Here is a 23391-nt window from a genome sequence, read left to right on the forward strand (position 1 = left end):
CCACACTACTACTGCATAGAAATTGGTGTCTTTATGCTTTCCTGGAGCTATCCGATCAGCTGCACCTGTAGGCTCTCTATGGGCTCGATTTTAATTTAAAGCGATGTTAATAGGAGGAGCAAGCAGAAATCTGAGTAAACTAGTGCCGTGATACTGTTTTCTGCAATTAGTGCAGCACAGTGAGCAATAACAGCAGGCGGTTAGGTCAGAATGCCGGATCTCCCGACTAAAATCACGATTTAAGGTGTTAGAACTGGCATCTCCCAACTAGTGGTGTGTGTACAATTGAATAACTCTGGGACCTTCTTTTGGGCTCTATTCACATCACTTTGACTTGAATCGACCCATATGTATTTCTGGTAGGGAGACTTGCTTCTACTCCAGAGGTTGGTTGTGTTTTGGGTTTGTTTGTTTGTTTGTTTGTTTGTTTTTAAGAGCGAACATTACTTTGCAATTGGAAGCTGAGAGGCAAAGAACAATTTAATTTTTTTTTTATATATATATATATATATATATATATATATATATATATATATATATATATATATATATATATATTATATTATAATATAATATTTATTTTTTTATTTCCCCACCCCCCCCCTGGGAAAAATGGTTCTTTCTACAAGCACAGTTTTAGTAAGATGAGTGTAACTCTAAAGAAATTAGACTACTTCATCAGTCGGACATATTACACTATGGACGTATTTTGGATTTTTTTTTTTTTTTTTTTTATTTCTGTAGCTGAGGAAGAACGTGATATTAGAGACCTATTTCGTGACTACAAAATCCCTATTGTTTGAGGGAGATTAATTTATACTCTCAAATGTGTGTACAATTTTAATACCCCTAACAAAATAAATATAATACAGACAAAAACGGATTCATATGTTTTACAGACATTGTTGTGGTTTTATATGTAACAGCTAGTGCCGTAATTAGAGATTTTGGAGCCCTGTACCTGTGTGTTGGTGTTTTCCCCCTATAAAAAGGGAGTGGTCTTGTGGGGAAGGCATGTGGTCACTCAATAGTACTCCAAATTTTAATTATGCACCCAAGCGTGTCCCTTATTCACATAATACCACACAGCAATGCCCCTTACACATTATGCCCACACAGCACATATAGCACTTTAGCATCAATGTTCTAGCTGCTGTTTTTGACTCTCCAGTCCTGCTGCCCACCCAAACGCAGAGGCTCCTCGACACAGGGCACTGTAGGAATAGGCTAGGAGAGACATTATGACATTTATCCCAGTCCCAAGAGACACAACGGGAGGGGGCGGAGCACACGGCAGGGCAGCTGCAGCACTGCCCGCTGTAATGTATTTAGTGGTGCTCCTGGCAGAGAAGGAGCCAGGTGCAGTACTACATACATAGCAGTGGGCAGAACTGCAGTTGGTGGTGCATAGTACACTAGCAATCACGGGTGGATGCAGCCGGTACTCCACCCACAGAGCATATGTGCTGTGTGCCGAGCACCACCCTAGTTATGGCCCTGGAAACAGCAGTAAATCGCTAAAAAGCCACTCCAATAAGTCTGATAAAAAAAAATCTTCTCAGAGGCCACTGGAGAACTACTAGGGGTATATTTACTAAAGTGCGGGATTATAGAAGTGGAGATGTTGTCCATAGCAACCAATCAGATTTTAGTTCATAGGCATGCAGGAGCCAACACAGGTGTGCCGCTCTGAGACTCCATCCCCCACCCCATTGTTTTTTCTTGGATATTTTTTTTTTTTTTTGCCTTACTATTACTCTTACTATTGCAGAAACCTAGCAATTGTTGGACGTTACAGTTTGGGACATTTTTCTGGTGATTGTCTTGAATTTCAAATGTTCGCATTTTGTATTCTGTCTGCAGGGGACCACTTGAGTGAAGATTTTTTGAAGGTGAATTCACTACATAAGGTTCCAGCTCTCAAACATGGAGACTTCACAATGGCTGAGAGGTAAAAATAAAAAAAAATGAAATGAAACAACCACTACAAGACTATAGACTAGGATACGCTTCATCATCACTTTGGCTGGCCATTTGGGGTACATGCATACCATTTATGCAGTGATCTATTAGGCAGCTAATGGATACCTCAGGATTCGCATAATTTTAAAATGGGGTATTTTCAGTTGTGCAACTAACTTCATGCCCTTAATTTCCAAAACAATTGTACTATGTTGTGCCATAGTATTTTATTACCATTTATTTATATAGCGCTTGCATAATCTCTCTAGTTTTATTACTGTGTTTGTTGCCAATTGTAAAACGAGACTGGGTAATAAAACAAGTCCGGATTCAGAGATTACATAGTTGCTGTGACTTTGCAATAATGTGGCAATGATGCAGGAGAAGCCTTGTGTAAATGGATACCTCCTAGCTTTTCTGATCCGCTGACGCGTTCTTTTCTGAGACTCTGGCCGTCACCTTCCCCAAATGGCTGCAGCATGTCAATTGTTCTGCTTAGGGGCACTGCAGTAGTCATCACTGAAACAGATCTGCACAGTACAGATACTGCACGTGAGCAGATCACTCAAAACTGGAGATGTGTGTAAACCATCACATTTGGTTACATCTCTGAATCTGGACCGCAAGGTAAGCGGGCATCCATAGTTACTATGCCATGCACAGTATCTAACTTTTGAGAATTGGATAATTTACCTGATGCTCATGTGAGACTACGTTGCAATATGGGGATCTGATGATTAGTTAGTAGTTAAGGCCAAACATACAGGGCATCCGGTAAGTCTTCACACTGCTTCATTCCCCCCCCCCCCCCCCCCCCCCCTCATTTTGTTATGTTCCAGCCTTATTCCAAACTGGAATAAATTCATTTTCTCATACGTCCTAGAGGATGCTGGGGTCCACTTCAGTACCATGGGGTATAGACGGTTCCGCAGGAGCCATGGGCACTTTAAGACTTTTCAAGGGTGTGAACTGGCTCCTCCCTCTGTCCCTCCTCCAGACCTCAGTTTAGAAAATGTGCCCAGGCAGACTGGATGCACTCCAGGGGAGCTCTACTGAGTTTCTCTGAAAAGACTTTGTTAGGTTTTTTATTTTCAGGGAGAACTGCTGGCAACAGTCTCCCTGCTTCGTGGGACTTAGGGGGCAGAAGTAGGAACCAACTTCCTGAATAGTTTCATGGCTCTGCTTCTTGCTGACAGGACACCATTAGCTCCTGAAGAGAACTGAACGCTAGCTGCGGCTATGTGCTCACTCCCACAGCACGCCATCACCCCCCTTACAGAGCCAGAAGTCAGAAGACAGGTGAGTGTAAGAAGAAATCTTCAGACATCGTGACGGCTAAAAGGTACCGTGCAGCGCGCGGAAACGCTGCGCGCCATGCTACCCACACATACACAGGCACTGTAGGGTGGTGGTGGGGGCTGGGCAGCATGAAACCTAGTAAAACTGGCAATAAAGGGGCATAAGATGCTGAGGCACAGTCCTACCCCCGCCAGTATAAAAAATTACCTCATAAATGATGAGGAGAAACGTGCCATTATGGGGGCGGGGCTTCCTCCTCAGTCAGCCAGCACACTGCTCGGCGCCATTTTTTCTCCTTCCAGGCTGCAGAGAAGAACGCTGGTCCTCCTCCACTGCTGAACCAAGTATCAGGGTGCAAAACAGGGGGGGGCACAGTGAAATTTGGTGCTATATATTGTGTGATTACCATTATAAAAGCGTTGTATGTCAGTAAGCGTTTTGTGTTTCACAGACAATTTATTACTGGCGCTGGGTTGTGAACTGGCAAATCCTATCTGTGTGTCTGTCCCCTATAAGTCCCGGAGTGTCTGTGGTGTGGTTGTGCACATGTGTGACATGTCTGAGGCAGGGAGCTCTTCCCCTGAAGGAGCCATTTTAGGGACACAGAGTTGTAATGTGGTGACGCTGCCGACACACCACGAGCCTCAATGAGTGAAAGAATTACATGATAGTGTGAATCATATCCGTAAGATATTTGATAAGTCTGAGTCTCATGCAGAGAGCTGGAGAAAATCAGTGGAAGATGTGATTTTTCATAGTTCTGCCTTTTCATCTGCAGGCGACCCCTCTTGGTCACATAAGAGACCATTTGCACAAATAGTACATACTGATACCGACACGGAATCAGATTCCTGTGTCGACGATAGTGATTCGAGGGGGATAGATCCTAAATTGGCAAAAAGCATTCAATATATGATTGTTGCTATAAAGGAAGTTTTGTAAGTTACGGAAGCCCCTCCTGTACCTCAGGAGAAATCTTTTTTTTATAAAAGAGAAATTTAATGTAACTTTCCCTCCTTCTCATGAGCTTAATACTCTATTTGAGGGAGTTTGGGTAAACCCTGAAAATAAATTTCAGATTCCCAAAAGGATTCGGGTTGCTTATCCTTTCCCGCCAGAGGACAGGAAAAGATGGGAGTCACCCCCCGTGTTAGACAGTGCCCTGTCAAGGTTAACTAAAAAGGTGATTCTCCCTGCACCTGGGACGGCTTCACTGAAGGAGCCGGCAGACCGCAAGTTGGAGACTACGTTAAAATCTATTTGTGGCCAATGGTATGTTGCTCAGGCCCACCATTGCTTGCGCATGGGTGAGTAGGGCTATCGAAAAATGGTCAGATAACTTGTCATCGGAAATTGACTCGATAGAGACGAGATACTCCTAACGTTAGGTCATATCAAAGACGCTGCTGCATACATGCTAGAAGCCATGAAACATATTGGAGTCTTGGGTTCAAAGAGGGCGTTGTGGATTTGCCAGTGGAATGCTGATGCAGATTCCAAAAGAAATATGGAGGCTCTCCCGTATAAAGGCGAGGCCTTGTTTGGAGATGGGCTTGATGCGTTAGTCTCTGCGGCTACCGCAGGTAAGTCGACATTCTTGTCTTATGCTCCTGCACCGGCGAAAAAGACACAGCACCCTCACATGCAGTCCTTTCGGCCCAACAAATACAAAAAGGCCAAAGGTATCCCCTTCTTTGCAGGAAGAGGAAAGAAATCCACAGCGTCTCCAGGATCGCAGGAGCAGAAATCAACCCCTGCTTCTGCCAAATCTGCAGCATGGCGCTGGGGCTCGGGTGGGAGCACATCTGAAACTTTTTTCAGTCAGATCTGGCTTCAATCTGGCCTGGACCCATGGTTCTTACAAATAATGTCCCATGGATACAAACTGGAGTTTCAAGACGTCCCCCCCCCCCCCCCCCCCCATGCCGATTTTTCAAATCGACCATGCCAGCTTCTCTTCCAGACAGAGAAGTAGTAACAGCTGCAATTCAAAAATTATGTCGGGATCAAGTCATTGTCCTGGTACCCTTGTCACAGCAAGGAGAAGGTTTTTATTCAAGCCTTTTCGTAGTTCCGAAGCCGGACAGCTCGGTCAGACCAATTTTAAACCTGAAAAATCTGAATCTCTACCTCCAAAATGTTCAAGTTCAAGATGGAATCTCTGAGGGCAGTAATTTCCAGTCTGGAGGAAGGGGAATTCATGGTGTCAGACATAAAAGATGCTTACTTGCATGTTCCCATTTATTCTCCTCACCAAGCTTATCTGAGATTCGCAGTACAGGATTGCCATTACCAGTTCCAGACGTTGCTGTTCGGGTTCTCCACGGCACCGAGGGTATTCACCAAGGTGATGGCAGAGATGATGGTCCTCCTTCGACAACAAGGAGTCAATATCCTTCCTTCCCTGGATCTCGCTTTTATCAAGAGATCGTCCAAGTAACGGTTGGTGCAGAACATTGCACTCTCCCGGTCAGTACTCCAACAACACGGTTGGATCATGAATTTTCCGAAGTCACAATTGGAACCGACGACCACATTGTCCTTTCTGGGGATGATACTGGACACTGAAGTACAGAGAGTATTTCTTCCAGTAGGAAAGGCTCTGGAAATCCAGAGACTGGTCAAACAAAAATTTGAAACCAACAAGAGTGTCAATAAATCAATGCATTCGGTGGTTGGGGAAAATGGTGGCAGCCTACGAGGCCATACAGTTTGGCCGATTCCATGCCAGAATATTCCAGTGGGACCTGTTTGACAAGTGGTCCGGATCCCACCTACACAAGCACCGGAAGATAATCATGTCCTCCAAAGCCAGGATTTCGCTCCTCTGGTGGCTACACAGTTCTCGCCTACTAGAGGGCCGCAGGTTCGGGATTCAGGACTGGGTCCTAGTAACCACGGATGCAAGTCTCCGAGGCTGGGGAGCAGTCACACAGGGGGAAAGCTTCCAAGGAAAATGGTTAAGACAGGAAACCTTCCTTCACATAAACGTTCTAGAATTAAGAGCCATTTACAACTGCCTTCTACAAGCGGTACATCATCTTCAAGATCAACCGTGCAGATCCAGTCGGACAATGTAACGGCAGTCGCGTACATAAACCGTCAAGGCGGAATGAGAAGCAGAGCGGCAATGGCAGAGGTGATAAAGATCCTCCTCTGGGCAGAAAGGCATGCAAGAGCTCTGTCAGTAATTTTAATTCCGGGAGTGGACAACTGGAAAGCAGACTTCCTCAGCAGACACCATCTCCATCCAGGAGAATGGGGCCTCCACCAAGAAGTCTTCACAGAGGTGGCAAGTCTTTGGGGAGTTCCTCAAGTAGACATGATGGCATCTCGTCTCAACAAGAAGCTTCAGAGATATTGTTCCAGGTCGAGAGACCCTCAAGCAATAGCAATGGATGCACTGGTGACCCAGTGGGTGTTTCGGTCGGTATAGGTCTTCCCTCCACTTCCACCGATACCAAAAGTTCTCAATCATAAGAAGAACAAGGGTTCGAGCAATCCTCATTGCCCCAGACTGGCTAAGGAGGGCTTCGTATCCAGATCTTCAGGAGTTGCTTATAGAAGATCCTAGGCCTCTTCCTCCTCGCAAAGACCTGCTGCAGCAGGGGCCGTGTGTGTATCAAGACTTAATGCGGCTACGTTTGACGGCATGGCTGTTGAGCGCCGGGTCCTAGCCCGAAAGGGTATTCCCAAAGAAGTCATCCCCACTTTTGTTACTCCTTTCCTGGCCTGAATGTCTAAACATTACCAATGTATTTGGAGAAAATATGTGTCTTGGTGTGAATCCAAGAAGGCTCCTACGGAGGAGTTTCAGTTGGGACGTTTTCTCCATTTTCTGCAGGCTGGTGTGGATGCGGGCCTAAGATTGGGTTCAATCAAGGTCCAGATTTCGGACTTGTCAGTTTTCTTTCAACAACAATTTGCCACCCTTCCAGAAGTTCAGACGTTCGTGAAAGGGGTGCTGCACATCCAGCCTCCATTTGTGCCTAAAGTGGCACCATGGGACCTTAATGTGGTGTTGCAGTTCCTTCAATCGGATTGATTTGAACCTCTACAGGAGATAGAATTGAAGTTTCTCACTTGGAAAGTGGTGATGCTTTTGGCCTTGGCATCCGCAAGGCGGGTGTCTGAGTTGGGGGCCTTGTCTCACAAGAGCCCTTACCTGATCTTCCTTGAAGATAGGGCAGAGTTGAGAACTCGCCAACAATTTCTTCCAAAGGTGGTTTCGTCTTTCCTTATGAACCAACCTATTGTGGTGCCAGTGGCTACTGACACTTTCACTGAGTCAAAGTCTCTTGATGTGGTCAGAGCTTTGAAAATTGTCGCAAGAACAGCTCGGATAAGGAAAACAGAGGCTCTGTTTGTCCTGTATGCTCCCAACAAGATTGGGTGTCCTGCTTCTAAGCAGACTATTGCACGCTGGAACAGAGGGACGATTCAGCACGCTCATTCCACGGCAGGATTGCCGATACCGAAGTCTGTAAATGCCCATTCTACTAGAAAGGTGGGCTCATCCTGGGCGGCTACCCGGGGGGTCTCGGCATTACAACTTTGCCGAGCAGCTACTTGGTCAGTGTCAAACACGTTTGCAAAGTTCTACAAGTTTGACACCTTGACCAAACTTGAGGTCCTCATCGGCCAATCGGTGCTGCAGGGTCATCCGCACTCTCCCGCCCATACTGGAGCTTTGGTATAACCCCATGGTACTGAAGTGGACCCCAGCATCCTCTAGGACGTATGAGAAAATAGGATTTTAATACCTACCGGTAAATCCTTTTCTCCTAGTCCGTAGAGGATGCTGGGCACCCGACCCAGTGCGTACTTGACCTGCAGTAGTTACTTTGTTGTAGTTACACAAGTGTTGTGTTACAATTATTTTCAGCATGTTGCTGCAAATGGTTCATGCCTGTTGGCGCGTGTTATGTTGAATGCCATGTTGTGCAGCATGGTTGAGGTGTGAGCTGGTATGAATCTCACTGTTAAATTAAAAGTAAATCCTTTCCTTGAAATGTCCATCTCCCTGGGCACAGTTCCTATACTGAGGTCTGGAGGAGGGGCATAGAGGGAGGAGCCAGTTCACACCCTTGAAAAGTCTTAAAGTGCCCATGGCTCCTGCGGAATCGTCTATACCCCATGGTACTGAAGTGGACCCCAGCGTCCTCTACGGACTAGGAGAAAAGGATTTACCTGGTAGGTATTTAAAATCCTATTTTTATTTTTATTTGTTTCCCCTCAAAATTCTACACACCATGCCCTATGACAATGTGAAAAAAAAAAATTTGAGATTTTTGCAAATTTATTAAAAACCTAAGAAATCACATGTACATAAGTATACCCAGCTTTTGCTCAATACTTTGAATATGATGCCACAAGCTTGGAAGACTTATCTTTTGGCACTTTCGCCCATTCCTCTTTGCAGCACCTCTCAAGCTCCATCAGGTAGGATGGGAAGTGTCTGTGCACAGCCATTTTCAGATCTCTCCAGAGATGTTCAATCGGATTCAAGTCTGGGATCTGGCTGGGCCTCATAAGGACATTCATAGAGTTGTCCTGAAGCCACTCCTCTGATATCTTGGCTGTGTGCTTAGGGTCATTGTCCTGCTGAAAGATGAACCACCGCCCCAGTCTGAGGTTGAGTGCTCTGGAGCAGGTTTTCATCCAGGATGTCTCTGTACATTGCTGCATTCATCTTTCCCTATATCCTGACTAGTCTCCCAGTTCCTACCGCTGAAAAACATTCCCACAGCATGATGCTTCCACCACCATGCTTCACTGTAGGGATGGTATTGGCCTGGTGGTGAGCGGTGCCTGGTTTCCTCCAAACATGACGCCTGGCATTCACACCAAAGAGTTCAATCTTTGTCTCATCAGACCAGAGTATTTTCTCATGGTCCGAGATCCTTCAGGTGCATTTTGGCAAACTCCAGACTGGCTGCCATGTGCTTTTTACTAAGGAGTAGCTTCCATCTGGCTACTGATTGGTGGATTGCTGAGAGATGGTTGTCCTTCTGGAAGGTTCTCCTCTCTCCACAGAGGAATGCTGTAGCTCTGACAGAGTGACCATCTGTTTTTTGGTCACCTCCCTGACTAGGGCCCTTCTTCCCCGATCGCTCAGTTTAGATGGCCGGCCAGCTCTAGGAAGTGTCTTGGTGGTTCCGAACTTCTTCCATTTACAGATGATGGAGGCCACTGTACTCATTGGAACCTTCAAAGCAGCAGATATCTTTCTGTACCCTACCCCAGATTTTTGCCTCGAGGCAATCCTGTCTCTGAGGTCTACAGACAATTCCTTTGACTTCATGCTTGGTTTGTGCTCAGACATGCACTGTCAAGTGTGGGACCTTTATATAGACAGGTGTGTGCCTTTCCAAATCATGTCGAATCAACTGAATTTACCACAGGTGAACTCCAATTAAGCTGTAGGAACATCCTCAAGGATGATCAGTGGAAACCGGGTACACTCCAAGCTCAGTTTTGAGTTTCATGGCAAAGGCTGTGAATACTTCTGATTTCTTAGTTTGAGATTTTTGCTAATTTATTAAAAATAAAAACTTTTTTTCACGTCATTATAGAGTATGTGTAGAATTTGGAGGGAAAAAAATGAATTTATTCCACTTTGGAATAAGGCTGTGACGTAACAAAATTTGAAAAAGTGAAGCGCTGTGACTACTTTCCGGATGCACTGTGTGCAGAACACCTGTATACCTCTTGATCTGTGATGAAGATCCTACCCTAAAAGTGAAATATATTTCACTAGTTGACCGATGTAAGGAAGAATTTTTTATTTTCAAATTTGTAGGAGTGTATCTCATAGCACTAATATGGACTTAACATTTTAATAGTAATCAAATTGTCCCCCCTTACCTTCCTTTACCAGCACTGCAATGCTGCTTTATATGGCAAATGAGTATAAGACCCCTGATCACTGGTATCCATCTGACATTAAGAAGCGTGCCCGTGTTGACGAATATCTTGCTTGGCAGCATACAAATACACGTCCACTTGGATCAAAACTATTTTGGATCAAGGTGAGGATATTGGGATTGTTTTGGAATTCTTTTTCTTTCTGTATTTATGTATGTAAACTACAGAACTCCTGCTGCTGTGTCCCGCTGCTGTGTGACTCATTATTACTCTTGCTGTGCCCAAGCCCTGAAATGTTCTTTGATCAGAAGCTCTAAAGAAGCACCATTTGTTGGGAAATCTAATCCTATACATTGCATTAGGATAAACAGAGCCGACCCTAACCAATATGATGCCCTAGGCAAGATTTTGGCTGGTGCCCCCTGGCACCGCCACTAACTCCGCCTCTGATACTGCACCCCTTTACCAGCACCATCACCCCTCACCTATAACAGTCCTCCCCCTTTGGTGCTCCTACACCCTATATTTTAAATGGGAACAACGCGCACAGTTCAAAAAGGGTGTGTTTTTGCTGGGAAGGGGTATGGCCATACAATAGTACCCCCAATTCAAATTACGCCACACAGTAGTGCAACTTTATTCACATTTTATCATGTGATCGTGTTCCTTATTCATGTTACATTACACAGTAGTACCACTTTACCTTTATTTATGTTACTCCTCACAGCAGTGCCCCTTATTCACATTACATCACACTGAATTGCTCCTTATTCACATTACACCACACTACATTGCTCTTTATTCACATAAGACCACACAGTAGTGCCTTTTCTATACATTATGACACACAGTAGAGCACCTTATACACATAAAGCCACACTTTAGTAATGCATTTATACACATACCACTCAGTATTGCCCCTTACACATGACACACATTATTCATTTCCTTATAAACATCATGTGTTTTACACATTGTCAACTTTTAGTAATGCCCTTATACACATAATGTCCCTTACACATATGCCACACATTATTGATGCCTTTATACATATAATGCCCCTTATACATATGCCACACATTATTAATGCATTTATGAACATGACCCACATAATGCCCCTTACACACATGCTAAACACTACTGCACAACCAACCTACCAGCACACAGTACTCACATGGCCGCTAACACTGTGACCTCTGCCTCTACTTGGATACAGATGTGTCCTCATACATCTTTCCTTAATACGCCATGCAGCAGAAGATGACTGGCGTGAATCAACTGGCAGCTCTGCTAATGTTGTGCACCTTTTTTGATGCAGATGCATCTTATGTGCATTACTATTGGCCTAATTCAGACCTGATCATAGCAGCACATTTGTTAGCAGATGGGCAAAACCATGTGCACTGCAGGAGGGACAGATATAACGTGTGCAGAGAGAGTTAGATTTGGGTGGGTTATATTGTTTCTGTGCATGATAAACACTAGCTGCTTTATTTTTACACTGCAATTTAGGTTTCCGTTTTAACACATCCTACCAAAATCTAACTCTCTCTGCACATGTTATATCTTCCCCCTCTGCAGTGCAGATGGTTTTGCCCATCTGCTAACAAAATTGTTGTTTCTATCAGGTCTGAATTAGGCCCTATGTGGCTAGGATGCACAAGCAGCTTCTGCTGATTAAAATGATATGTGGCATGCTTACAGTATATTCTGTGTGCGACTGTGGCTGTATCTGTATACGAAATGCTACGTTACAGTGATTTCCTGTAATACACTGTTACGTAGCATTTCGCAGGCAGATACAGCTGCAGTCGCACACAGAATATAGGCATGCCGCATATAATTTTGATCAGCAGAAGCTGATTATGCCCCTGGGCATACCAAATGCCCTAGACAATTGCCTAGTTTGCCTATGCCTAGGGCCGGCTCTGGGGATAAAGAAAGAAGATAACCAGGTATCAAATACTATCCATAAATGTACATACATTGCACCAAGGGAAAGTGAAGTGATTGTGCATTCATACAGAGTACAACTCCCACGTGATTATAAAAATAAAAAAATGCAAGTATGTGAATGATGTATGCAATATTGCTTACATTAATATACTGCCTCAGTATGGTGACAGTATGGGCAGGAGATGGGAGAAGTCAAGTATGACTTGCCAGCTCTGATGTAAAAAGTAAGCACCATCCTCATACACCTTGCTATGTATGGCAGACAGACTGGATCATTTCCCTCAACATCTCTGGCTGTGAGAGAGAGACTGTGTGACAGAGAGCAGTACATTTGCAGAAATGCAGGTAAAAGTACGGTGTTAGAAAATTTGTATGCTCAATGGCAATTTTTAGTTTCTTTATCAGGGTCCATAGGCTCCACAGCAATTACCATGGGATATAGGTTGTTTGGAGAGAACCGGGCACCAAACAGTTAAGCTTTCAGGTCCCAGGATGTGCTGTTTTTTTCTCCCCTATACTCCAGCCCATCTAGTTTTCATTTGGTGCCGGCAGGAGCCGGATGCACCATTTAACAGGGGGTTGCAAGCTTTTGTTACTTACTTTTTTTTTTTTGTTTTTTTTTTTGCTACTTAGACCAAGCAGCGCTGGCTGTTCGTTAGGGACTCCTGCGCTGCTGCTCAGTCACTCCCACTGGTAACTGGTCCAGTGCTCTCTGCGGGTGCTGGTGAAAGCAGACACTCTCAAGCACGATTCTTTGGACCCAGGGCCGCAGACAGACACCGGGAGAGCAGGAAAGGTGATTCCCTGCTACCAGGAATCGCGGTAGTAGCGGCCCAACCTCCAGCGTTGGAGACCTTCCAGAGGTGCTGACAGCAGAGACCGGGTCGCTAGCATCCTCTGCTAGTCCATCAGGGCCATTTTTTGTGTATCTGGCATCATGGACACTTGTAAAGGCCAGGTCAACATAGAGGAGGTGAGCTATCCTTGTTAGCCCCTCACCCAGCCCAGGGCGCGATTCCTCTCTGAGGTTTTCCTGCCTTTGAGCTGTTCATATATACCCTCCTCCCCCAGTGAGACGCTCAGCAGCCATTGTTACACGGAACCTGCCACAAAGTCTCAGGAGCTGGGTCCAGTCTCCCTGTATGCCTCTCCCATGGGCCAGGTTATACGTCATTTATCCTACCAGCCTCTGAGGCTTGTGTAGTTGATTCAGTGCCCAATTTATATGCACTGTATGTGACTTGTTGCTAGCTACTGCTGTTTGTGCTTTCAAATCTACTGTACTGTATATCTGTACCCTGAATTTTCTATAACCCAGGATGTATTGACACCCGAGTTCGGGGGTCGTGCCGGATGCTGGCTGATCTCTGATTTTTTTGTTTTTTGTTAATAGGCAATCGCTTACAAAGCATAGCTTTGCCTTGTAAGTGATCGCCCCTATAAAAAAAAGTCAGTTCAGCCGGCATCCCGCACGGCTGCTGAACTTGGGCATCATTACATCCGGCCCCAGGTGTTTAAGGGTTGTGTACCTCACATTTACTTGTAATTTGTGAGGAGTGTCACAGTGCATGTTTAATAATTTACATTGTGTGTTTTTTTACTATGTCCTCTAAAGGCAAGATGGAGGCTGGGGCTCCTATACTGATTACATGCAGATCCTGTTCGGTTGGCTTAGACCCTCAGGATTCTGTACGAGACTCTCTCTCTCTATTTAAGGTGTTATGTTCCACCATAACAGACTGTCACACTAGTGCCTGTCCAAGAACCACCATGGGTGGCTTCTTTTTCTCAGGTTATGCTGCAGTTAGAACGCTTGTCGGCTCCTACTCTGCCTCCACAACAGGGGTTGCCTCAACAGTTTCAACCTGCTTTGTTGGAACCACCTATGCAGCCTACCTGTATGGACATGTTTGTTTTCACAATCTGTCCAGAGCTTAGCTTAGACATTGGTCGCCTTTCAAAATATGTTAGAGCAAGAGACCAAGGGGGTTTATTTACTAATATTCGTGTTTTTGCCGTTTTGAAGGGTGTTTGATCTCGAATGGTATCGGGTGCATTTTACTGCAACTTTTTGAATCCTGATACGGTCATTCACTAAGCTGCCGAGTTTTGCACATTCGTTTTTTTCGATGTGATTCGTAATATCAGGCAGTGTTTTACGGGAGTGATGTGTAAAACACTGCCTGACAAAACACAAGGAATCCCGGCCGAATCTGTGAGATCCGTGCAGGGCTTCATTGTTTACCTTAAAAAGTTCATTAAAGTCTTAAAGTTAGAAAAAATTGCGTGGGGTCCCCCCTCCTAAGCATAACCAGCCTCGGGCTCTTTGAGCCGGTCCTGGTTGTCAAAATATGGGGGGGAAAATGATAGGGGTTCCCCCATATTTAATCAACCAGCACCGGGCTCTGGTCCTGGTTCCAAAAATACGGGGGACAAAAAGCGTAGGGGTCCCCCGTATTTTTTAAACCAACATCGGGCTCCACTAGCTGGGGAGATAATGCCACAGCCGGGGGACACTTTGATATCGGTCCCTGCGGCTGTGCCATTAAAACCCCAACCAGCCACCCAAGGGCAAGGGGTGAAGCCCGAGGCTGTCGTCTTTCCCCCCCCCCCTATCCAAGGGCGGCGGATGGGGGGCTGATAGCCTTGTTTACAAAATGTGAATATTTGTTTTTAGTAGCAGTACTACAAGTCCCAGCAAGCCTCCCCCGCAAGCTGGTACTTGGAGAACCACAAGTACCAGCATGCGGCGGAAAACCGGGCCCGCTGGTACCTGTAGTAGTAGTAGTAGTAGTAGTAGTAGTAGTACTACTACTAAAATAATACCCCAATAAAAACAGGACACACACACCGTGACAGTACAACTTTATTACATACATGCACACCAACATACACACATACTTACCTATGTTCCCACGAGGCTCGGTCCTCTTCTCCATGTAGAATCCTAGGGGTACCTGTGAAAAAAATTACTCTCGTAATCCAGTGTACCTTCTGTTTGTATAATCCACGTACTTGGCAAAATAATAAAACGGAAACCCGACCACGCACTGAAAGGGGCCCCATGTTTACACATGGGACCCCTTTCCCCGACTGCCAGGACCCCCCCTGACTCGTGTCAAAGAGGGTCCCTTCAGCCAATCAGGGAGCGCCACGTCGTGGCACTCTCCTGATTGGCTGTGTGCTCCTGTAGTGTGTGTCAGGCAGCACACTGCACAGATACAATGTAGCGCCTATGCGCTCCATTGTAGCCAATGGTGGGAACTTTGCGGTCAGCGGTGAGGTTACTTTTGGTTACTTCTTCAGATTGCAGAGACCTGGCGTCAAACTACAGATGCCTGGGCGCAGAAAGTGGTCTCCCAGGGGTACGCCCTCACCTTTCAGAGGCGAAAAGCCCCCCTTCCTCCCCAGCTGTCCTTGTACGGGTCTACCAGCAGATCTGGTCAAGGCTGTGGCTCCTCAACAGGCTGTTCACTCCCTTCTACAATCAGGAGTCATGGTACCTGTCCCCCCTACAACTACAGCAATGGGACAGGCTTCTATTCCACACTGTTTATGGTCCAAAAACCAAATGTGTCTTTTTGAACATGTTGAAGATTGGTCAAAAGGGTCCCCAGGTTTCACATGGAATTCCTCCGCTCCATAGTTTTGGCTCTGGAGCCTGGGGACTTTATGGTATCCCTGGACATCCAGGATGCATACCTGCATGTGCCTATTACTCACAACCATCAGTGTTTACTCGTGTTGCTTTTCAGTTCAGGGTTCTGCCACTTGGACCTTCCACGACCCCTCGGGTCTTTACCAAGATTATGGCAGTTATGGCCGCACATCTCAGGCATCAGGGGTTTTGTATCCTGCCTTATCTAGATGACCTGATGATTCTAGTCACCAGAGATGTTGCGCAAACATCTGTTTGACCATTGCCCTCCAAGTGTGTGGCTGGTTTCTGAACTGGAAAAAGTCCTCCCTGTCCCCCTAGATGCATGCTCGCCGTTGCTGAAGAAAGCTGCACAAGCAAGTGTCCATCCACTCAGCCATTTGAGTCTTTGGGTCCATGGTCTCCACCTTCGACATGGTGGAGTATGCCCAATTCCACGCTAGGCCTCTTCAACATCTGATCTGGTCACCTTGGAGCAGCCAGCACCAGCTGATCAGGAAGCAGACAATAGTTCTATCACGGGAGGTCTGGCTTTCCCTGCTATGGTAGTTACAAACGTCACAGTTGAACAAAGGGCATCTCTTTTGGATCCCGGATTGGGTGCTCTTCACCACTGATGCTAGTCTTTGCGGCTGGGGAGCAGTAACTTGTCCCCAGCCTTTTCAGGGGCGATGGACAATACAGGACACATCTCCTCAACATTCTGGACATTCGGGCAGTGTACAAAACACTTCTTCTGGCACACAATCTTCACAGCAGACCCGTTCAGGAATACAGTCCAATAATGCAACCGTGGTAGCCTACATAAATCATCAAGGAGGTACTCAGTCGGGCCGCCGTGAAGAAGGTAGCCTGCATTCTCACTTGGGCAGAGCATCACCTTCTGGCTCTCTCGGCAGTGTTCATTCCAGGAATTCTCAACTGGGAAACAGATTTCCTAAATGGTCAAGATGTACACTCCGGAGAGTGGGCTCTGCATCCGGAAATATTTCAACTATTGGACAAATAGGGCCTTCCGTATGTGGATCTCATGGCGTCATGCCACAGTTAAAAAGTACTGCAGTACAGGTCCAGAACCAGAAATCCCAGCGACTCTTTCATAGACTCTCTGAAATTCCACCGTATTGCCAATCTGGCCTAAGTCTTCCCTTGGATAGCACTCCTTCTTCCAAGGGTACTTTGTAAGTTCAGGCAGGAAGGAGGCACTGTGATCCTCGTAGCTCCACATTTGCCAAGATGTCCTTGGTTTGCAGACCTTCAGGGTATCGGTAGACAATCCCCTCAGACTGCCTCTATGGCCAAATCTGTTGATTCAGTGACGGTCTGCACCCAGACCTGGCTCGTTTGTCTCGGACTGCGTGGCTCTTGAGACCTCACTCTTGAGATCGAGGAGTTTTACACCAGGGAGTGCAGACCATGCTTGGGGCTCGTAAACCTGCCTCTGCTCAGCTTTACTACAGAATGTTACTCATACTTTTAGGTGGTATGCACCTAGAGGTCACCTACCTAAAACCTTTTGGGTGGCAAGAGTCCTGGCCTTTCTACAAGCAGGATTGGATCTGGGTCTCCGTTTGGCGACCCTTTTAAGTGCAGGTTTCCGCTATTTCTGTATTGTTTCTTAAGATTGCTCCTATACCCGATGTCCGGACCTTCTTTCAGGGAGTTCTCAGGATACAATCTCCATTTTGTCCCCTCTGGTAGCCCCGTCTGATTTCTCTTTTTAGTGCTTCAGGCTTTTCAGACTTCACCGTTTGAACCCTTGGGAATCTGTGGATTTCAAATGGTTCACTTGGAAGACACTCTTCCTTCTTGCCATTTTGATGAAATGGCAAGGGTGTCTGACCTACGAGCGTTATCTTGTCGCTCCCCCTTTTTTTATTTCTCCACCAGGATAGGGCCGTTCTCGGAACTAGGTATGGCTACCCGCTTAAAGTGGTCTCCTACTTAAAGTGGTTTCATTGTTGTGCCAGTCTTTCAATCCTCCATGGCAGGTGAAGCCTTGCTGGATGATGTTCGGGCGCTTCGAATTTATGTGGATCGAACCAAATATCTACATAGATTGGATACTGTAATTGTTATGTACGGATTTAACAAGAGGCTGCAAACAAGCAGACCTTATCTAGATGGCTTCTAATGACTTTCTCAGGCATCAAAGCTCACTCCACTAGATCTGTGGGGCCCTCATGGGTGGCTATTCGTGGGGCATGTGCTGAACAATTGTGCAAAGAAGCCACGTGGTCTTCCATGAATACTTTCCTCCGTTTTTAGTCAATCGATACCTTTGACTCCCAGGATGCTGCCTTTGGGTGACTGGTTCAAGTCACGTTTGCTTTATTTCCAATTAATCATAGTACACTGCTCAATATCCATACCGACGTTTCGGTCTGATCAGACCTTTTTTCAAGACGGGAGACTCATTTGCAACAGTTAATACAGATCACAGGCGGACTTGGGTCACAATAAAACCAGGCAACAATTGCCCTCACACCCCACTGGGCCTGCGTATTGACTCCAAATAAAAAAAGCATCCTAAACCACCGTATGCGCTCCAATGCCTGGAAAGCACTCTGCCCGGCATCAGGCTTGTTCGACATTCACATCTGAGTAATCACATGTGCGTCTGTCGTACAAACAGATAAGAATGAATTTGGGGGAAGGTAGGGGGTGTAGGTGTGTGTCCGGATTCTCTGCATTAGGCTTCCCTCTCCTAAGCCCGCCCTCAGACTCCTGTGAACTAGCCAATGAGAGTCTGCCTCCTTCCCTCGCCTAAGCCCAAATACCAAAATTATTTCTCACACCCACTTTTTATCTTTTTGACTTTATTTGAAGCATTGGTTGAAGTATACAAGAACATTACATGTTAACATACTGAGTAAACATCTTAATAATAACAAAACTCAAATACAATCTGTTCCCATGCCCACATCAAGCAGTCTGAGCTGTGTGCCATAAAATCTATGAAAGATCTACAGATGGATTTGTTGGAATTAGACATTTGGCATATCTAGTGCCTGCCAGCATAAAGTCCAGTTCCTCAACGGTTCTAGTGCTGAGGTCAACTGCCTACTTACATCTCCATTTTGTAAGCTCACCTGGATCAGCAAGAGGTAATAGTGTATAATACTGCAAAGTGAAGTATTCAGTAAACCTCATTTCCACGATTTAAACAGATTTTAGGTTGACTGGTTATTCTTTATTTGTCTAATTGAAGTAAAGCAGAGTTTTGTCCTTCCCTAATAAAACACATTTTCTATTATTTCATATGTTTAGCATTTGGGTCAGTAACTGTTCTGCTCAAGAACTTATGTGCCATATGCCAAACCTCTATTGCTAACCTACACTGTCTGGCCATGGTGCAAAAGGTATATACTGTACACTTAGGTACAGTAGTTGATCCTACCTGGTGGGAAGGGGGTGTGGTGGGGGGGGGGGGGGGGTTCTATTTTTTTCCCTGTACAGGAATTTTCTAATAACGTTTTTATGCTGTTTCTTTGTGGGTGTTTTGGTTTTGGTTTTTTTAACAAAAATACGTATTTTATTCCCTCCAGGCAATGACTCCTTATCTTCTGGGTCATGAAGCCACACCTGACAAGCTGGATCCTGCGGTGGCTGAGTACAATAACACCTTGAAGAATATAGAAGAATACTTTTTACAGGACAAACCCTTTCTGGCTGGTGATGAGATCTCTATCGCTGACCTGGTGGCTATTGTGGAGATTATGCAGGTGAGATACTAACTCATTGAGGATGGTTATACTTTGTCTATGAAAAGGTGCTGAAGATCCTGTGTCCATACTACAGTTATCTATAGTGTTTCTTAAAAACGCAATTGGATCAGCACCCCCGCTGCGTATGCAGATCTTACATGGACAATGGTCAAAAGTAGCAAAATAACATTCATCTTTCAAAATTAAATATGAAAAATGTTAGCCCTGCATCTATGTATAACCGATCTCTCGCTCTCTCTCTCTCTTTGCAGCCAGTTGGAGCGGGAATTGATGTTTTTGAAGGCAAACCAAAGTTGTCAGCCTGGAAGCACAGAGTGGAGGAGGCAATTGGGGCTGAGCTCTTCAATGAAGCACATGAAGCTGTACTGCATGCCAAAGATATGAAGAATCGGCCCATTCCCCCAGAACTTAAGGAGCGACTGAAAGACAGACTGCGCCATTTCACTTCCTGATGGAATTGTTCTGAAGGATGAGGGCTACAGGCCTGCAATTAAGCAACTGCCTCGTTGCCATATGTTGGCATTTACAACATGTCTACAGTAGGAACAGTTTGGAAATAAACATCTCTGAAAAGCCTGGCCTGGCTATCCTGCATTGCTTCTTGTACTTTGTAATACATAAACAGTAGTAACGTAAATATGGAAGTGACTTCATCTAGCACCTGAGATCACCTAGCAGCAGCATATCCCATGTATGTATTCTACCACAACATGACCGACATGAGGTCCCAGCTAGTAGCTGTTTTTTTCTCTTTACAGCACTAAACTGTAGAAACAAAGGGGCAGAAGTACTAAGCTGTAGAGAGAGAGAGAGTACCAACCGATCTGCCCCTTTCCCCCTTTGTTTTGTTTTGTGTTTTTTTTTTTTTTTTTTTTTTTTTAACACCACCTGTAAAAGGTCAGGAGCGGATTGGCTGGTACTTTATCTCTCTCCACTTTAGCTCTCTAAAGGGCCCCATACACTACCGCGACATGTCAGACGGACACGTTGCGGGCGATCACCCCTGGCAGCTTTCCTAGGAGCAGGATCGCCCACGATACATTGTATGCTGCCCTTTTGCATACAATGTATTTTGGGCGATCCCAGCCACACCGGCAGGGTCGGACCAGATTGAATGTGCTGCACATTCAATTTGGAGGATCCGATGCTCACGGCAACTCTGATCGGATAGGTAACGCCTCCAAAATGCCTGATTTCATCCGATATATCGGGCCGAATGCCCGGATTCGGATGAAATCGGGCATTCTTGCTCTAGTGTATGGGGCCCTTAAGGCTTAATACATCGCCCCCTGAATGCTGTATGCTTGTTATGTTGGCTAATATTACACCACTTCTATATTCAAAAACAATTTTGGCACTATGCCAGAGTATACACCACAAATATCCCAAAAAAAGATTCCAAATGACAATATTTCACAGGAAATTCCACTCCTCTGGGACGGCCAAGCTCCGTGTTCTGATGCACACCAGCTCCACCACTCTAAAAAATACAAAAAAGGACAAGAGTGCTTCCTAGTGCAATATTAATTGTGCAATACAGAATGAAGGTGGACCCGTACCGGATAGAAATAACTTACAGCTTATCTCAAATCTTGTAATGTTCCATACGAAATCATCAAACCCGTGTAGTTTCAAGTCATTTTATTATGATTCATAAAAAGTACATAGTGTAATATAATTTACATCTAAAAATACAAGGACATAAGTGAATGCCCAAACATCAGGAACCTTTGGCTCTCCAGCTGTTGTTGAACTACATATCCCAGCATGCCCTGCAACAGTTTTAGCATTGCCAAATAGTAAAACGTTGCAAGGCATGCTTTGTGTTTTTCAACAACTGGAGAGCCAAAGGTTCCCCACCCCTGCCGTACATGAATAACGAGAGGAGATTGTTTATCTGAGCCACCAGCATATACAGCAGGAATCAAACAATGCGTTTCGTCATGGAGGAGCTATGACCTATTCTTCTGACTTCCTCAGGGGTACTGTGTGTCTGTGTAAAATAAATAAATAACAATATCTTTTTATTTTATTTATATATATATATATATATATATATATATAATTTTTATTTTATTTTTTATTCTCTCAGAGGCTGTGCACTCGCTATATTAATTAACAATAATAAACAGAGTTTTAGTTCATGTACTGATCAATGCATTTAAGCCTGCAGCCCCTGATAAGGGACACCACTTTACTGCAGGTCATACTCTATTGCTCAAAATAATTACCATAAAAATAGCTATCACATTAGTATTAAACTAGGTATGGTACCTGGTCTAAAGCTCACAGCAACTTTACTTTTAAAGGTGAGGCAGTAACCAACACACCTGTTGTAAAGCACCTTGTCAGAACTAATGTGTCGAGCACACTGTAGTGTCACCAGTTCATATTAAAGCCTGTATTTACTAGGTGATTTTGTAAGAGGTCGCTTACTTTTACCCTCCTGAGCGATATTGTTTACAATATCATCCAGTGTGTATGCTGCTGACGACGGACGATTTGCACTTCCGGGGTTCGTTAACAACCCCTTTTGTCGTCTGTACATACATTTCTATCTGACTAAATCGTCAGATGCTGCATGTTCCGGGTGGCTGCGGCATAATGTCATACTGCGATATCGCTAGTTATAATGCACACTGACGGTGACCCGGGAGAGGAAACACTAGACTATATCACTCACAAAGTGAATTATCTGGTGTGTGCGGGTCTTAAGCCACATGGAACACACATTTCACATTATGCTGCAACTTGGGAGGGGTTAATTTACACTTCCCCCAGCGGCTGCTATTGTCTGCACTTGCCGGGTGGGGGGTCCTGCCGTTATCTCCAGCGCTGCAAACACTGAGGGAGAGTGCAGGGAGCCAGAGGGAACCTTTCGGTCGAGCAGCAGGAAGTTTCTCTTCAGATGAAGCACTTGCTGGTATGGTCGCATCTGATGCGACCATGCCAGGCAAATGGTTAAAAAATATTTTGGTGAGAGTAGAGGATCAAATGTCACCCCAGTTTTCATTTCTTAGCTACTTGTGGTGCAGCACAATACTTTCTAAACATTTTGTGTGGTCGGTCTGGCTACTTCGCTGTTTCGCATTGCTTGTTTTACCTTGTCTATCACCAATGTTGGTATAATGATGTACTAAAACCAGGCCACTTTGGTTTTGGTTCTGTCTACAGTTGCTTTGGTGCCACCCATGGAAAGCCACTTCTAGAAATTTTTCCAGGACTACTTTCTGCCTCTGGCCCAGATCACAACTATATTTGTACACACACACAGACACTTACTTCACATGTATCAGGTATAATAGGAAGTATGTTTTCAGGGATCGCAAAGATGAAAGCAGGCTGGCTCAGGTGGTAAATGAACATACTTTTAAAAGTTTCAGGTCTGCCACAATCCTGTATCGCTACAGCAGTGTTTCCGAACCTCTCTCCTCTAGACAATCTAAAGGCCCGTACACACTGGCCGATATATCGGCCGTTCTCTTGAACAGCCGATATATCGCGGTTCCGTCGGCCAGTCTGTACGGCCGATACGTCTGTGAACTCCGTCGTTCACAGATATTTCGCGTCGGCCACCGCAGCACAGCCGACAGCCAATATATCTACCGATATATTGGCGCGTCGCTGTGTGTGTACGACGGTCGGCCGACCGCCCATACACATGCTGCGGCGGCCGGCTGTGATTGACAGCTGAATTGGGCGGGCGAGTGTACACGCCCGCCCAGTTCATGACGTCAGTCCCCGACGGATCGGGCAGTGTGTATGCTGAACACACTGCCCGATCCGTCCATAGTGATAAAGCTGAATATTTATCTTACTTAAAAACCCTTTAAGAGGCCTAAGAACACCGTACGCTGTTTACGTCTGGAGTACCGTAAGGGTACACACGTTGCGTAACAATCGCTTAGCCGTAGTCGAGAC

General features: G+C 45.3%; 1 protein-coding gene across 1 annotated transcript in view; it reads left to right on the forward strand.

Moving 5' to 3' along the window:
- Positions 1 to 20048, forward strand: part of LOC134884627 (glutathione S-transferase theta-1-like) — a 33420-nt gene extending 13372 nt beyond the window's left edge. The window contains exons 2-5 of the mRNA XM_063913002.1: positions 1864 to 1951; positions 10142 to 10292; positions 19291 to 19467; positions 19722 to 20048. Coding sequence (XP_063769072.1) covers positions 1864 to 1951; positions 10142 to 10292; positions 19291 to 19467; positions 19722 to 19922 — 617 coding nt within the window. The 3' untranslated portion in view covers positions 19923 to 20048. The remainder of the gene's footprint in view (positions 1 to 1863; positions 1952 to 10141; positions 10293 to 19290; positions 19468 to 19721) is intronic.
- The last annotated feature ends 3343 nt before the right edge of the window (positions 20049 to 23391 follow it).

Source organism: Pseudophryne corroboree, chromosome 1 (genome assembly GCF_028390025.1).
Source record: "Pseudophryne corroboree isolate aPseCor3 chromosome 1, aPseCor3.hap2, whole genome shotgun sequence".
NCBI lineage: Eukaryota > Metazoa > Chordata > Amphibia > Anura > Myobatrachidae > Pseudophryne > Pseudophryne corroboree.